Below are 14,374 nucleotides of genomic sequence, written 5' to 3'. Positions count from 1 at the left end.
TGAATGAAAATAACTGTGTCGTGTGTGTAGTAGCTGTCTGTTTTAATTGTGAGTGTGAGTTTTTATCTCAACATTATTTACACAAATTATGCAGTAACATTAAAAAGACTGCGTCGGGAAAACCGAAGAGAATGTTCTTCACGAGCAGACTTCAAAATAGTTCTTCAGTGCATGTAAGTCCTTGAAATGAAAAAAAAAGGAAAAAGGAAAAAAGAAAATTGATCATATTAGAGTTGATTTCCCGATTAAAACAGCGAAACGCACTAAGATTATCTGGTTTGAAACACATCTTTCGGATGTTCCTCAACACGCTCTGCATTTTTTCTAAGAGGTGAGGTTTGCTTCCTCACCTCAAGTTTCTTGAATGAATGAATGAATATTACGTTGAAGTGCGTGTAAACTGCGGCCTGGCATCCTCATTGTAGTGCGAGTCAGGAAGCGGCACACAAGAATGTTTTTTTCGGCGTCCTGCTGCTGAACACGAAGTCAGGGGTTTGGTTTTCTGACCATGACGGCCGCATTTCGATAAAGGCGAAATCCAAATTAAAACGCTCGTCTACTTGGATTTAGACGCAGGTTCAAGAACCCCAAGTGATCAAAATTATTTCAAAGCGCAGCACGGCGTGTCTCACAAACCACGCACTGTGCAGCTTCGTGACATTAAACCTCATAATTAGGTATTTTGCAGCAAAGCTGCTGGTGGGACTAGAAGCACTCCAATACGTGATATGCATGTCTTCACGGTGTCCTAAAGGAGAACTAGATCATTCACAGAGTTTATACTTAAATAAACAAAAAAAAGGGGGGGGGGTGCGTTTGAGTGATGTGCAGGCAAATGTCGAAGTGTGTGGGTTAATTTCGATGGAGGCGAAATGCAAAAATGCCCGTGTGCTTGCGTTGTAGTGCACGTTAAAGAACCCCAGGTAGTCAAAATTAATCCGGAGCCCTCAACTACGGCGTGCCTCATAATCAGAGCTGGATTTGGCACATGAAACCACAGAAAGAAGAATAATGTGTGGATTAATTGGTTAATGGGCTAAATGAAGATTGTTAAATCCTCGATCCTTGTTTTCGGCTCGTTTAGAGGCGTTATCTGAAACGCTTACAAAGCTTCCCCGCGTTCCTCTGGGAGACCTAACATGGCAACATTATTGTTATTGGAGAGAATGGGGACCTTATTATGAGCGGTGTGTGCTGGAAATTTGTAGAGTGCGGGTTAACTGTGTACATTGAAAATAATTACTAAATACTAGTTTTCTCCCTATATCCGTCCGATATATATACTAGGCGCGTAATTGCTTTTCTCGGTCTCCTCAGTGAACTAAACGAAGAACGCTGTCTGTGCTTGAAATAGACAGCACGTTGCCGGTAACGTATAATGTCACAGTTGAAACTGTAAATTGCAGATTTTGTATAAATTATTTATTGAAGCGTTGCAGAGCGATACAAGCGCATTTAACGAACGCCGTATAGGTACAATGTCCTGAATAAATTCAACGTGCAAAAAAGTTCCCCTATCGCGGGAATAGGAGGCATTTTAAGGGTGATGTGTGGGAGGTAATTAGGGGCTTTGCAAAAAGTTCCTAAAACAAGTGTTTTTTGAAAGCGTTAGATGACCCTTACCCGGAAGGTTTACCAGTGTCCCAGGAAAACTGTACGTGACACCGAGTTACATTCGGTAAAAATGGAAGCCGTCTTAAGCGTAATGTGTGACGAAACTTTAATATTTCTAGCTGAAGTATGAACTTTGCAAATAATACAATAACACTCGTTTTCTATTTCCACGCACTATGCGAGGCTCATGTGGTGTCGTTAGTGGACTAAACGAGCCCCAAGTTAACATTAGCAGTGAGGAGGGATCGTGGAGGACTTTACGCTGGCTTGGGCCAGAGCACGCGCGCCTTACTTAAGGACGCGAGCGTACATCCTCAGCATATACGTATATATGTGCGGTGTCTTAATGTGGTGACACGCCGAAAAAGGAAAGTGCTGAACTGTGGACGACCGGCGATCTCTAAAGCTCCTTTTTAACGCTGAGTGCTGCAGTTCGATACTTCCAAGAAGTTTGCGTCACTCTCGTTTGTGCCACACTCGGGTTGAGAATGGACAGGTACTTACTTACCTACGATGCTTCCCGACCAAAAAATACACAAAATAAATTTTCCTTTTCGCGCACTAAGGATTAAGCTAATGGATAAGAATGGGAAATATACGGGGAGAAACAGAAAGTTAAATAGAGATTAGGAAAAAAGAAAGGGGGAAAAAGAAGAAGAAGAAATAGAACGATTAACACTGCGCACCGATCGTACCTTCGCACTTCTTGCCGTCCGAGTGTAGCTCGTAGCCGATGTTGCACTCGCAGCGGTAGCCGCCCAGGGTGTTGACGCACTCGTGTTCGCAGCCGTGCTGCGTGTTCTGGCACTCGTCGAACTCTGGAACAGGAGGGATTAAGCGGGATTAGACACAGCGGCTTCGCTTAGAGGCAGGGGGAGAGAGAGCCGCGCGCCGTTCGGCGAGAAAAGTGATCTCTTCTATCATCTGGATTAAGGTGCTGTCACTTTACTCTGCAGTTCGCGCTTCGGAGAAGTATGCACGTGGTACTGCGGTGATATATATATATATATATATATATGCATGGCTTAGAAACTGACCCATACCTTTTTGTTTCCACCTGCGATAACCGCAATACAATTATGGTTGCGAACACCTTTGAGTACGCTGCTGCATACTTTGCTGGAACTTACATGAACCAAACAATGCACCGACTCTACAATTCGTCCACAAATTATCCAATAAGTTCGTGGTTAGCGCCTGAAGCTATTAGGGAGGCAGAGGAGGCACCGTATTGACGGTACTTCTTTTTTTTTTTTGTTCGTAACAGCTCTCGTCTTGTCGTCTAGTGCTATTGCTACCCCCGCTTTAGCGCCTGAATTTATGAACCAAGTACCATTTGCCAAACATCACTTTGTTTCTTTCAAGTAGCCTGTATCGCACGATAGGGTATACTTAGCTTGTAAGAGCGAACGTCGGCCAATTGCGGTAGCAAACGACATGACAGAACTGATGCCGGCCAATGACCCACAGCGCTTTTCACAAAGCTTTTCATTGGTAAGTACTATCTGCTATGGACCGGTCGGCTTTGCTAATGATATGTTAATCATCACGATTGGCTGGCGTCTAATCTTACGAATAGTCCTATAGTAATAACGTTTTTGTGAGTACGGGCCTAGTTCTTAGGACTGAAAACCTTTCTTAAAACCGGCCCCTATATTTGGCATCTTTAAAATAACAGCCGCTGCTTAAATAAACGTTTAGGATCAACTGAGAACTGCAGGGCTTGTAAATCATAAAGTGAAGATGATGAAGGGTTCCTCCTTGGCAGAGATGGATTGCGTCACAGGGAGAATTCATTTGCGCGATGTCCAAGATAATTTAAAATTTGGCATAGCCCAGGCTGCAGAAGGTGAACTTGCTGTTATGTTAATGGCATTGGCAAACATACGCCATTTGAGTTGCGGAAAATTTAAAAAAATATCGGCCCAGTATCGGTGTTCAGTAGGTAATGTCTCTCCTTCTGCGATCGCACTGTTTCGAGCACCGAAACTTTCCGGCTCAATTTGCGCAGCCTTAACTTGCATTACCATCACCAGCATACTGACAGTTCATTCAAGTTATACGTCGATAATTTCTAGATACGTTTCCTTTCACATCATCGTAAAAAAAGTTTGAGCAATTGTTTCAGCTTGCACGTCTTCACACAGTGAGACGACGAACCTGTTTATATCTTCACAGGCTGTGGAATGTCTTTCCGGATACTGCCGCGACGTCCACTAGGCAAGCGTGTCTTAAAGAAAATAAAAATAATAAAGGCAAGCGCCAAGAAAGACGCTGTTGAAAACAACCGGAAGCACCGGAACAGTTGGCACGGCACTTAGGATGGGTCGCTCGCGCGTTGCACGCCAAAAGCTATCAGCGTGGATGGTAAGCAGAACGTGTACGTATATACGCAGTTAACTTCGAAGCAGCCAAGTCAAATTGTCGCACGTCACAAGTTTGACGAGCGGTGATGGCCTGACGCCGCGAGGCGGACGAGCGTGCGACGGCAGCGTGAGTTATAACTCCCGGAGACTGCGTGACCGCCACGTACGTGCCGGCGGTCATTACCGAGGGGTTTAATAAACGACGCCGTCATCAAAGCGCCTCTCGCCGACCTTGGCGGTCGCTGCCCAACTTGGCTCTTCCTTGCCGACCTTATACCGGATGCGTACAGTCGCAACCATCAATCGTTTCGAGCATGTGGACACGCAAACGATAGAGAGATGCGCACGTCATGTATGTGGAGTGGGATAGTTCAAAAATAGACGTGACGGAAAGGGTCGCAGCGTCCGATAAATGTAGCCATCATTTAACGCTGCGAGCAATAGCTTCAACCAGGAGCTCATCCCAATATTTACGAGAGGCTTTGGGAACTTCCGCGCGCCGAAATTAATAATTATTGACCATGTTTCTGCAGAAAATGCCATGCTTTGGGCGGAAAGAGTGCGTGTAGCCCTTTTATCGCGTTTAGCAATACACCACTGGTTAAAGGGACGCTAAATAGCAACATTATACCTGCTCAGATTATTACTGATTCAAAACTTGGAAATGTGAAATATTACTACAGAAAATGTAGGTCAAAGGTTCGAATCCCTATTTAAATTTCACCTGAAAACTCAGCAGCTGTACGTCAGTGTCACGTATACCGATGCTGAGATTTTAGAGTATTTTCAGAGTACACTCCGCGGGTTTCGGAGCAGTTTCTCGCGTTTATGTTACTTTGGTGCAGGAAAAGCTATTGAAACTCACAAGGATACATGTTTCGTTCCTTTAGAATGCAGCGAACGTTTTTTTTTTCTGATCGAGAAACAATTTGCATCTGAGCAAGCGTTGTTAAACTTCATGACGTCACGGCAAGCTGGTGCAGATTGTTCAGCGCGGCGGCGCCACCCGTCTCACGGTGTCGCTTCTTTTTAAGCTTAGCAAGGCTCATCTCGTGGTGAGCGTGGTCGCTTCGCATTGTAGAACCGTAATTTACCAATACAGCATACTATTGCTATTTAGTATCCCTTTAAGGCACGACACAATCCCTTCATTGCGCAGCAGCCGCTGTATCTTCCGTGGTTTGGGCTATAATGCTAAATTTTACCGAAGCATGGCTCATGCAACATATCATCGAATGCGCGCGTTCTTTTCTTGAGCAGCGTCCGTCAATTACGATGCGAGTGTTTTCAATGATAACTTATTTGAAATGAAACACCTTAGCGTTCATACACCCATATTTTGTAGTCAATGCAGATATTTCCACTTCACGTTCGCGTGCTGCGCGTAAAACTGGGATCCAGCAAAAGCGGGCAGCCAGTAAGCATGCACCTATCTAGGGCATGACAACTTGACAGTCGAGATAACCAGACGAAACGAGACAAACATGCTCCCATTAAGTAAGTCCTAGGCTCTCTGTAAACTCTTATAGTTTACGGAATACCGGATAGCTGGTGCCGCCATTTTGGGTCACGCTAATTTCAACGCAAAACGAAATTGCGATGACTGTGTTCTACTTAGTTTTCGGTGTAAAGGCATCCGACAGCAACAATTATTGACGTATATAGTGACTCACTGTTTTCTCCTTTCGGCAAGGACACCCATGCAGCACCCGAACACGTTGTGATTGAACGAAGCGTCACAAAATGTTGCATCCGATGTTCCGGTATTCAGTAAAAGGGCATATTAGGGCTTAGAATGTCGGTGAACCATTCCCCTTTACAGAAACAGTATAGGGATATATCGGAAAGTTTGGCCTACCCACATACTATTTCCGTTTACGGAGTGCGCGGACACTGGATGGCAGCAGCTCGGATAGCGACACCTCGTGACGCTTTCTTAAACACAAAGTGTTGAAACGCTTCTTACTTCGCTTCTTTTCTTGCACGGGTGTCTTCTCCGAAATAACACAGAAAATTAGTCGCTATATGTCAATGATTACTGCTGCCAGCTTCTTTATACCAGCAGTTAAGTATAGAGCATAGTCGTTGCAGTTTTAGTTTTGTGTTCTCTACTTAAACTCAGCGAAACAAGACAGCGCCACCGGCGCTACGTGTTTCCGGTATTCCGTAAACCGTAGCAGTTCCCGGACTACACTCTTTTTTTTTTTTTTTCAAGCTGCCGTGAGGTGCGCTAAAGCTCTAACGCGAAATCATCGGGTGCTTATACTCGAGACTAAATGGCACTTCGCAGACTTGACTGATAGTACCGTATACGTGACTCTGAAGTTTGGCTCGGGACCTGAGCGAGGGAGTCAGCGCGCCTTCAGGAAGCACCAAGCGTCGATCGTGAGCGCGGTGATCAGCGAGCGTCGCTTCCCTATACTCCGACCATACAGCACGATCCGTACGTGAGGCTCTGATGAAGGAAGTCCGCATCATATTGAGCCCCCAGCTCACGCACCAATCGATCGCGAGAATCTTTGTGTATATAAACTGCGGCAATGAAGACGCTGCCCCGTCGAAATGAGCCAATTTGCTTTCCATGAGCTCGCGTGCTTTACGCCGGCTCACGGCGAACGCTGGGCGTTTCTTTTTTTTTTTTTCTTTCACCCTCCCACGGGAAGGAAAAAAAAAACGTGGCGATGAAGAGAATAAACGATAGATTGCCGTGTTGTGCCAGGCGTGAACGGTGATATCAGTGCCAAGCTGTGATTGAAGCATCCTCCGCGCGGGTTCTGTTTTATATTATTATTTTTTGCCCGATACTCCTTTTCTGTTTCATATCCACGCGTCTACGCTGTTTTGTTTCAGAATGCCGGCGTACGTTCAGGTTGGTCGATACGTAAGAGGTAGCACAGAGCCTAAAGCTGCACACTTTTCGTGTCTCGTGACCGAATATCGTCAGGACGTTAGTTTTTAATCAGTTTCAGACTGTATTGGCAACTGCGATGCTACAAGGGCGACTTCCTTGTGCATCATCGGATCAGGTCGGCGAATGTCCTCATGCGCCGTACTGTTTCAAGTTGAAAAAGATACTGATCAATGTGTTGGTGTTATCGTGACAGCCTGGTCACCTCCTCATTACTTCCGGGAAGTTTGACCCTGACCCACGACTACGACAGTGGCAACTTGAGCTGGTTGCTTAGCCATGTTGGAACGATTTCTAGCGCTGACAGACAAAGACGCAAGAGGAAAGATGCAGGACGCGTAAAACACTTCCCGTGCCCTGTGTCCTTTTTGTGCGTCCTTGCCTTTCACAGTTAAAAACCATTTCAACACGAAAATACGCCGCGGAATTCTCAAAGTTCGAAGGTGCTGCTTGTCACTAGTGCGCAATTCAGGACGATGGCCTAAAGTATGCTAACGCCTTTTTTCAAACAACACATTCATTGAAAATGAAGCACAGCATTTCTTGCAACGCTGTATATAGCCCAGGCAATGGTGTGGCCTCTGCAACGTCCAGTCTTGTTCGCATATTTCACCCCAGCTGAAGAATTCCCATATTTATATCGCCGCGAGGCGCAATAAAACCGCCACCCGCAGGGTTCGGCCAGTATTCAAGGATGAGTACTGTGAGCACATGATAGTCCGAAGCGCGCAAGCACGTGCTGCCCGCGCTGCCAATACAGCTTCTATGAAGCCAGCGTGTCTTCAGATTGAAGGTGCCTATAATCGCGAGCCCATCTATTCGGAGATGGCGCGTCACGCGCTTCTTCTAAGCTCTCGCCCAGCGCTTGCCACGCGGAACGCAGTGACCACTTTAGCCAGCTGGCTCGGTTTGCCTGGCACGAGACGCTATCAATTACGGCGGCGTCGTTTAGTTTGATGAGGCGTTCAAGGATGAGAGCGTCATCTTCACTTTAAACGATGCAAATGCCATACGGTGTTGAGGAAAAAAGAAAGAGTGTAAGGGGTATGAGAAGTTATATTCTTACTACATTCATGGCCGCTAACCAAAGAAAGCTGGTTTAAAATCAGCCTGTACGTATGAAGGTACCAGCCCTGATTAATTGCAGCATCGTTGCTATACACTATACGAACACCCGAGGGAATCTCTAAAACGATTAGGTTTCCGCTTGTTACGCGCGCAACTATAGCACTTGCAGAAACCATACACGAGTGGCAATAAACGATTAGCAGCAACTGTAAGCAGAGCGATGGCAAGAGAGAAGGTGACTGAGTGATTTTTATCGAAAGAGGTTACAAAAAAATGATGTCATCAAAGCCATATGCAAGAAGTTGTAAACAGGATACTTCATCACATGAAGCGCGAATCAATGGCGGAGAGCAACGTGCTCTCTGCCAATGCTTGGCGAAGCCGTTTGTTGGGGCATGTTACTCCGACCGTAGTTTCTTTTTTTTTTTCCCCCGGTTATGGGGTATGGCGTGCCAAAATAAGCACGGTATGATAACGAGACACGCCGTAGAGGGGGGACTGCATATGAACTTTGACCACCTGGGGCTCTTTAACGTGCACCTAAATCTAAGTAAACGTGCGTTTCTTTCCCCCGACTTTTTACTACTCTATTTCTAACCCATTTTCTACCACTCAAACAAAGGGGGATAGCACGCCAAAAACTATCGGCTGGTTAACCTCCCCACATTTCCTCACTTTCTCTCTCTATCTCTCTCTATCTATTTGAGCAAGTACTGTGGTGTACCAGTACGGTTCATTACAATTTTAACGGTAACAAACTATAGCGCGAAAGGTGGAGGCGTTGTTATCACATACGTAAGCTGTCTATATACATACATCTCTTAAAATTTTGCCTCGGTTTCGTTTCGATAAATTACGACTCTATCCTTTTTTTTTATTTAAGTTATTATTCTTGCGGCTTGCTGCGGCCACTGCGAGAGGTAATTGCGAAAGGCGTTGCGCACTGCTGTTTTTTTTTTTTTGTCACTTGCGGACGTATTTTTTATGCGAAAGAAGAAAGATTTTGTGAGGGCGCATTGCTGATAGTTAAGCGCTCAAGGAGGGTGCTAATTAATACAGAACATGGTACTTAATTTCGGCTGAGTTATTTTCTACGCGCGTGTACCGAGTCTCTTGTTTGCTAACGAAGATCCGCCACAAATTGCAAAAAAAAAAAAAAAACAATCCCCGTAATCTGAGAAAGAGTTTCAAAATGCAAGACTGCAACTTGCTGCGGTATAAACGTGACAGATTAGTGCATTGGCAGTAGTTTCCCGCTAATTTAAGTGATGTGTTCCAGTAACGAGTCAAGCTTGTTGAAAATTTTGACTGCTGCATGAGCATGTAAAAAAGTTTTAAACCAGGTAATCAATTCATAAAGAAATAGCTGTATTTCAGTTATAGTTTCACTTGCCGAAAATAATGAAAAGCAAAACAACATGAAAAACGATTCAACTTGCGCTAGCATGGTTGGGTAGCGCAATTATTAGTCGGTCAATAGCTGTCAGCACTTGCTAGCCGTCTACACAAAACGCATCCGTGGTCGAACAGCAGCAGCAGCCTGCTTCTGGGGCCGAATTTACAAAGCATTTTGTTCGTAAGTGCTGTTTGTCATTGGCCGGCCAAGTTCGCTAATACATGCACAGCATCACGACTGACTGACACCTGCGTGCTCTTACAACTATAGTTGTAGTGTAAGAACTTGTTATTGAACATGGCATCTGGTTTCTCCAGCACCTCGCGCGCTGCATTGGTGCGAAAAGAGAAGGAGAAAAAACAACAACAACATATGAATGAATCGTCAATTTGTGCAAAGGTGAATTAAGGGTAAATTTGTGGGTGTGTACTATTAATGGTATTTTCGGATCAAATTGTATACGAATATTGGCAAAAATTTGGCGCATTACGTAGAATTAGACACCGAATATTACCCAAACAAACAAAACAATATATAGAGAGAAAGAGAGCAAATAACCAGCGAAAAACGTGAAAGTTTCGTCAAGAATATTTTACTTAATTAGTGCAACAAATATCCAGAGAGACTATAGAAAAGAGAGAAACACGCTTTAATGATATGCTGGAGATGTTAGCCTGGCTGTTCGCCTGACATGCTACTCCAAGTGCTGGGCGATGATTATGATATACACAGTGATAAAAACTTAACAGCGCGTATAGTCTCTCTCTCTCACACACACACACACACACACACACACACACACACACACGCACACGCACACGCACACGCACACGCACACGCACACGCACACACAAAATGGGCAGAGAATGTGCGTAGTTCCAAGCTGGAGATCTGTTGAAGTTACAGTGCCGCCTTCAAAGACTGTCTGACACATAGCGGCAGCAGTCGCACAGAACGTGTTGCAAGTCATCAGGGGCTTTGCATTCAAAGCACATTGGGGAGTCCGCCAGTTGCATGTTGCACTTGAAGGAGTTCGTGTAGGCCACGTTGAGTCTGACGCAGTATGCAGACATGATTGGTCTCATCTATTGGCGCCTCGCGGCATGTAATAGTCACAGGATGGATATGTTTTGTCAAGAAAAGAAACAGCCTTCAATAGGTAACTCAAACATGTGGAGATAAAAAGAAAACGCTGTTCTGCGTGTTACAGCCGGAACCGATGGATATCCAGTATTTGCTCAGTACTACTAATAGAGATAGATAAACAACATGCGTTCAGGCGACGTTTCAGCGATAATTTTTTTTCACCCGATAGCCAATAGCAGCAGTTCTTATCCCGTACTATCCCCCACAGAAACATTCGAGCATCTTGGATATCAAAATCTCGAATCGAATACCACAAGAGTAACACAGACTATTCCATTACTATTGGAAATGGCGAACTTTAATCGGCGTTGAAGCGATAGCCGAGCGTTCTGAGCGACCCTTTTAATTTTAATCGCACACCCTTACGAACTAAATTAGCAGTTTGGCAGAAAAAAAGGAAAAAAAAGAGAAACCGTTCTCCACACAAATTCAATCATTAAGGCATTTGGTTAAACATTCGTAAATGTCCCACTAGAAAAGCTTTTTCCACCTTCTAGAGAGAGAAGTCATAAGGGAAAGGCAGGGAGGTTAACCAGGCTTCGATTGCTTGTTACATCATAAGCTAATCTCAAAAGCTCGTTCACCAACTGAGAAGTTTACATGACGTTGACGCAGGAGAAGATAGATCAGGGGCCGGCTGACGGCAGGGCTTACTTGTACCGTGATACAAAAGTGTCGGCAATTTGACGAGGAGTAAAAACAAAAGGTACGCGCGCAAATACAACCTAAAAGTAACGCTGGAAGCTGCTCATTATAGTTTCTCTTTACTCCGGTATTTCTTTCTTTGATATTTTTTTATTATTTTATTTATATTTAGCCATTGTCGGCTTTATCGCGAAGTAGCGGCTACACGTGCGTTGGTTCCCTCGAAGGCTCCCGGCAAAATTAAAGACCGCCACACGTGTGAGCTTTCGTTGGGTTCTGTATAGCGACTATTCGCGCTGCATGCAGATAACGAACTCACGTAAAACCGTCTTCTTTGCGGGTCGGTACATCGAGCTAGGAGAGCCTATATTGACGCTTTTGCAATTATTCGAAGAATTTTCGTCATCTCCAGTCCAGTTGGCCCCCGATTCTAGGTGATTACATCCGCCTACCGAGTCGTGGCAGTTATCTGTACTTTAGAAACGAACAAATCGAAAGAGCTTTTTATGAATACGGGCCCAGACGAACACTGAATTAGTTGCCTCTTCTTATTGTAAGTAACTTCTCTTCAAAAAGCCTGCATAGCTTAATACCAAAAGCCTGTAATATTTTTTTTCTGACGTGTGTCTAAATGTGCAGTTAGATGTACGAATATGTAGATTCTAAACGCATCCCTGCATATGCTCAAAGGCAGTAGAAATTCAGACAAACAATGACGGCAAAAAATGTGATGCAAAATGAACAGCAAACCAATAGTTGTGCCTCGGAGCGAAATACGGTGTACCGTTGAGAGAGGCTTCACTTAAACTGTGGCCTTTCAGAAAAGGCACCTCTGTTCTGCCATTAAATATACTCTGCCATTATATATACTAGGCTGCTTTTGTTTCGGCTCGAAAAGCATATCTTCCAGATATATGAGCCCGAAGCACAGTATCCTTTCTAGTACGCCGTCTAGAAAACGGCCACCTTTGACGGACAAGCACTTAACGGAAGAGTTGAGAAAGAACACGTTGGAGTTATGCCTGACGCCTAATTCGCTACGGTACGGTACGGAAACATCACCACTTCAGTGGAGCCACTTCTATAAGTTCCAACATTCGATCGTGGAAAGTGAAAAATTGTGTGTGAATAATCGTGGTTTCAACTGTACAGTGTTCACAAAAGCGTTTTTCTTTTACGCTAGAAATGTTCGTAAGGACATATTCCGTAGCTCACTGAGGTATAAGCTCCATCAGGTGAAACACACTGAACGCCGTTTCCTAGGATTCAATCGTACGAATTCTTTCGTCGACGCGCGTCGCTGAACATAAAAAGGAGCCATTAGGAGGCTTCATCGAGCGGTGGAATAGAGCTTGTTCACTGGGCGACCAGCGAAAGAAATGTTGACGAACAAGGAGCAGAATGGCTACTCTTTGATGGAGGAGCATGGAGGTTTGGAGAGGTGCTGCACTGGGCACGCCCACATGCGATTCAACGAGCTTGCGATGGCAAGGAGTGAGAAGGCAAAACTGCAGATATATGAAGGAGCGGCCATTTCGACGATGAAGTCCAGCCAGACCCCGTTAAATAGAGAGAGAGATAAGAAAAAAACTCAACTGCGTTCGCGGCGGTTTAACGTTGCCGTTATCCGTTACGTAAGACACATCGTTGCGTCACGCGAACAGTCGTCGATAAAAGAGAACGCAGGGATTACATTTACCTGCTCCGTACGAGACGCCCGCCTTCCGCGGACCTTCCGCTTAACAGCTTTCACCGCTGTCTTGTACTATCTGAATAAAAAATAATAATAAACAGAACCCGCGCAACTTTGTTTCTCTCAAGCCACATTAACTGTTTCCTACCAAGCTCCTCCTACCCGACACCCGCCTTTCGCACCTGTTTAAGGTAGACCCCTCACGTACACTCGGTCAGGCGAAGATCTGTCTCTCACTGGCCACGCCTTCCTACGCTTGTCGCAGAGGGTCCGCCACGTCAAAGCTCACCGTTTGTCCAGCGTATGTCCGAAAGGAACGAATCACAGTGCGAACTAAAGTGCAAAGGGAAACGAAGGGGAAAAGATGGGTCGACCACGACAAGAGAAATACGAGGTTCAGATAAATACGACGCTCGGTCTGGCTATTTCCTAGACAAAGGGCCTCCGAGCCGCACTCATCCGCGCTGACGACAGTCTTGCTTCAGGCAACCACTTCGTTTGCTTTCAATTCATCGACCTCTTCGAGCCCCCCCCCCCCCCCCCTTTTTTTTTTAATGGAGAAGGGGGGGGGGGTAAGCGAAGGCGAGGCAGGGATGGCATTGTTCCTTGGTATATATAAGAGCGCTCCACTGCTCTTGCTTGTCTTCGCGTGTTAGGTTATACGTGCGCGCTTTACAAGGCGAAGCAGCAAATAATTTAGGCCACGAATTCACGAGGCCAGACGACTAAGGCGAACAATAACGATTTCCACTGGCAGCGCTGGCAAGCGGACCGCGGAGAACAAGAGATAAGAATTAGCGTTTAGGTTGCGTAAGAATTCTTAAGTGGCACTCAGCCGCAGTGCTAGAAATATATTCAGATAGACAGTATTGTGGGCAATGAAAAAAAGCTCCTTCGGAAGTAAACGAAAGCAAAAGCAATGATGGTGTTCTTTCTTTCTTTTTCGCGTTTTTTCTTCTTCATTATTTATTTATTTCTTACATGTACTGTCTGCGACCACCGGTGCCTTTTTTGAAAGCCATCTGCCCTATATGCAACAGAAGGCCATATGCGCGAGCCACTGTTCTCTGTCGGAATGGGTGCTTCTGCACTCCCTTGCTACACAACCTACACAGTGGTCGTACATGAAATCACTGCGTAGGCGTACGGACTGTGGATGACCCGCACAAACAGGGGCATCCTTGTACAAAAAACTTGCACTTCTTAAATTTCTGTTTTCGTGCCATTTTTGGTTGCTTTGGTATAGTGTTTTTTTTTTATTTCAAACATTTAGAAAAAGAACTACAAACTTTACTCGAATTACATGACTAGAGATGAATTATCTGCCTATAGGCGGACATCATTTGGTAGAAAAGTCAGCGCAATTCATACCGCAATTTATCTAGTTACATTAATTAGCTTCTTAGTTTGGAACCTTACGGTACATATGGCACACTGTATAAAATGGAAGAGAATCCTCATAAAGGTCTGGTTACAAGTTTCTACATTTCCAAATGGCCATGTTGGCCGAAATGACTGGCGTCAACTTTATTCGTTCA

General features: G+C 44.9%; 1 protein-coding gene across 1 annotated transcript in view; it reads right to left on the bottom strand.

The window, feature by feature from the left end:
- The window catches only part of LOC119437223 (bone morphogenetic protein 1), a 572,373-nt gene that overhangs the window by 32,844 nt on the left and 525,155 nt on the right, over nucleotides 1-14,374 (bottom strand). Inside the window, exon 11 of the mRNA XM_037704269.2 lies at nucleotides 2,310-2,432. Coding sequence (XP_037560197.1) covers nucleotides 2,310-2,432 — 123 coding nt within the window. The remainder of the gene's footprint in view (nucleotides 1-2,309; nucleotides 2,433-14,374) is intronic.

This window comes from Dermacentor silvarum, chromosome 1 (assembly GCF_013339745.2).
Source record: "Dermacentor silvarum isolate Dsil-2018 chromosome 1, BIME_Dsil_1.4, whole genome shotgun sequence".
NCBI classification, from domain to species: Eukaryota; Metazoa; Arthropoda; class Arachnida; order Ixodida; family Ixodidae; genus Dermacentor; species Dermacentor silvarum.
Note: the sequence above shows the minus strand (reverse complement) of the source record. Positions and strands in the feature narration are given on the sequence as shown.